This window comes from Phaethon lepturus, unplaced genomic scaffold, assembly GCF_000687285.1.
Source record: "Phaethon lepturus isolate BGI_N335 unplaced genomic scaffold, ASM68728v1 scaffold14915, whole genome shotgun sequence".
Taxonomy (NCBI): Eukaryota; Metazoa; Chordata; class Aves; order Phaethontiformes; family Phaethontidae; genus Phaethon; species Phaethon lepturus.
Window position 1 is genome coordinate 75 of NW_010538470.1, and position 1,946 is coordinate 2,020.

A 1,946-nucleotide genomic window follows, 5' to 3' on the forward strand; every position below is an offset into this window, starting at 1 on the left:
TGGATTGCATACATCCAGCTAATATTTAGCTTTAAGTAGCTAGCCTGTGCAGGACCTGTAAAGGAGAAACCTATGTATAAATTGCCATGGTTACACATCATGATAAATACAACTTCTCTCCAATGAGGCTGAAAGGTGTTGATTTTAAGTCCACTGACAATATTCCAAAAACTAATCTAAGTCTTATTCTATCTATATAACATCTCAGATGTGCCATATATCCTAAAATTGGAGTCTCATCCACACACCACTTGCTGGCCTGGTAGAACACTCTACCTGTTAGCACCCAGCTTTCCTGACAAACAGCGCTGGGTCACAGCACTGGAATCAATAGTGGCAGGTGGGAGAGTTTCCAGAGAAAAAGCTGAGGCTGATGCTGTGAGTATAAAAGTTTCATTTAATAATAAAATATTCTGGGAGGGAGCAGAGTTTTGAAAAATAATTTTTCGGTATTTGACATACTGGGGTTTCACTGAAGGTAAGTTATTACTTCTGCCTTATGATGTACAATATGAGTACCAAGAAAAGAGTTCATTGTGAGACTGATGCTTTGTATTACAATATCCTTCTTTAGACTTGGGGAGTATAGTAAGAGGATCCCAAAATTGTATCTCTGTAATTCCAGCAAAGGAAGAAAAAGCAGTTAGGACATGGTTTAATCCAATCTCATAATGTACCATGTTGAACGAGCAAACCTTAAAAGAAAGAAAGAAACAAGCAAAAAGCTCCCTCCTCTCCCATTCTTATGAAGTCGGGGGTTTTTTGTTTCTTGGGGGGGAGGGGGGTGTGTGTGTTTAAGTTTTATTCCTGATAAGAATAAAAGGTTAAACGAATTTGTTTTAGTTTTGGATAGGCTTTTTCACCATTATTGCACTGATGACTCTGTTTTCTCATAAAGGGGGTTTTGATTCTATGGCATTGCATATTAGTGTTCTATGGCATCTGGAGGTAGGGAATACCTGACTAGCTGGAAATCATCTCTTTTTCTCATGCTAGCATTCCTTTTGCCTCTGAGGAAAATACATGCTCCCACCAACATTTGGACTTTCGTTTTTTCAGTCCTTCCCCTAGGAAAATTTCACTGCTCCATTGCAGGAGATTGCGGGAAATAGAAAGGATAGGCACAACGATAGGTTCTGCCCAAGTTTAAGGTTAATTCTGATGGGTTTGCCTGACTCTGTTTCAGTTAGATAAAAGTTTACTAATGCTTTTGTAGGTGGTATCCCTGCAATTTTTAGCTTTCTGAGATAAAGAAATAGGTGCCAAGCTTTTTGCCTGTCTGAAGTGATGACCGTACGTTGTTAATCTTTATCTCTTTCTCTATTACTATTTTATCTCAACTACAACAAAAAAATCTTTTTGTCATTTGTAGAAATTGCTCGGGAACTCCCTGCTGAAGCTAGAGGGTGAAGACCGTTTGGATATAAATTGCACAATGCCCTTCAGTGACCAGGTACTGATAATGTTCACTTGGGCCCTTCTGATATTTCATTCATGGAAATAGTATCTTAAGAGCCACATATGTAATTATGGATTTGATTGATTGTTGCTTTGTTTTTTCTTTTCACTGGTAAACACTGTCGTCCAAGTTTGCTCTTGGAGCGTTCCTTATTCTCCTCACGTCGTGCTTATTTTTTTTCCTGTTGTTACCGTAGGTAGTACTGGTGGGTGCAGAAGAAGGTCTCTATGCCCTGAATGTACTGAAGAATTCCTTAACGCATATCCCAGGAATGGGTGCCGTCTTCCAAATTCACCTCATCAAGGATCTGGAGAAGCTACTCATGATAGCAGGTAGGGGGCTATATGTTACCATTTGTCCTGCAGTAAATGTATGGTGACTCTTTGTACCGCTAAGAGTACTGTGGTGCCAAAGGGCCAGGCTCTCCTTTAGATTCATTACAGGGCTTTTTTCTTATTCTACCCCCCCCCCCCCCCCCCCACTTGTT

General features: G+C 40.0%; 1 protein-coding gene across 1 annotated transcript in view; it reads left to right on the forward strand.

Moving 5' to 3' along the window:
- Positions 1–208: 208 nt before the first annotated feature.
- The window catches only part of LOC104620564 (citron Rho-interacting kinase-like), a gene marked incomplete at its 5' end in the record, with an annotated part of 9,722 nt that continues 7,984 nt past the window's right edge, over positions 209–1,946 (forward strand). The window contains 3 exons of the mRNA XM_010286827.1: positions 209–378; positions 1,373–1,453; positions 1,656–1,791. Of these exons, the coding sequence (XP_010285129.1) occupies positions 209–378; positions 1,373–1,453; positions 1,656–1,791 (387 nt within the window). The remainder of the gene's footprint in view (positions 379–1,372; positions 1,454–1,655; positions 1,792–1,946) is intronic.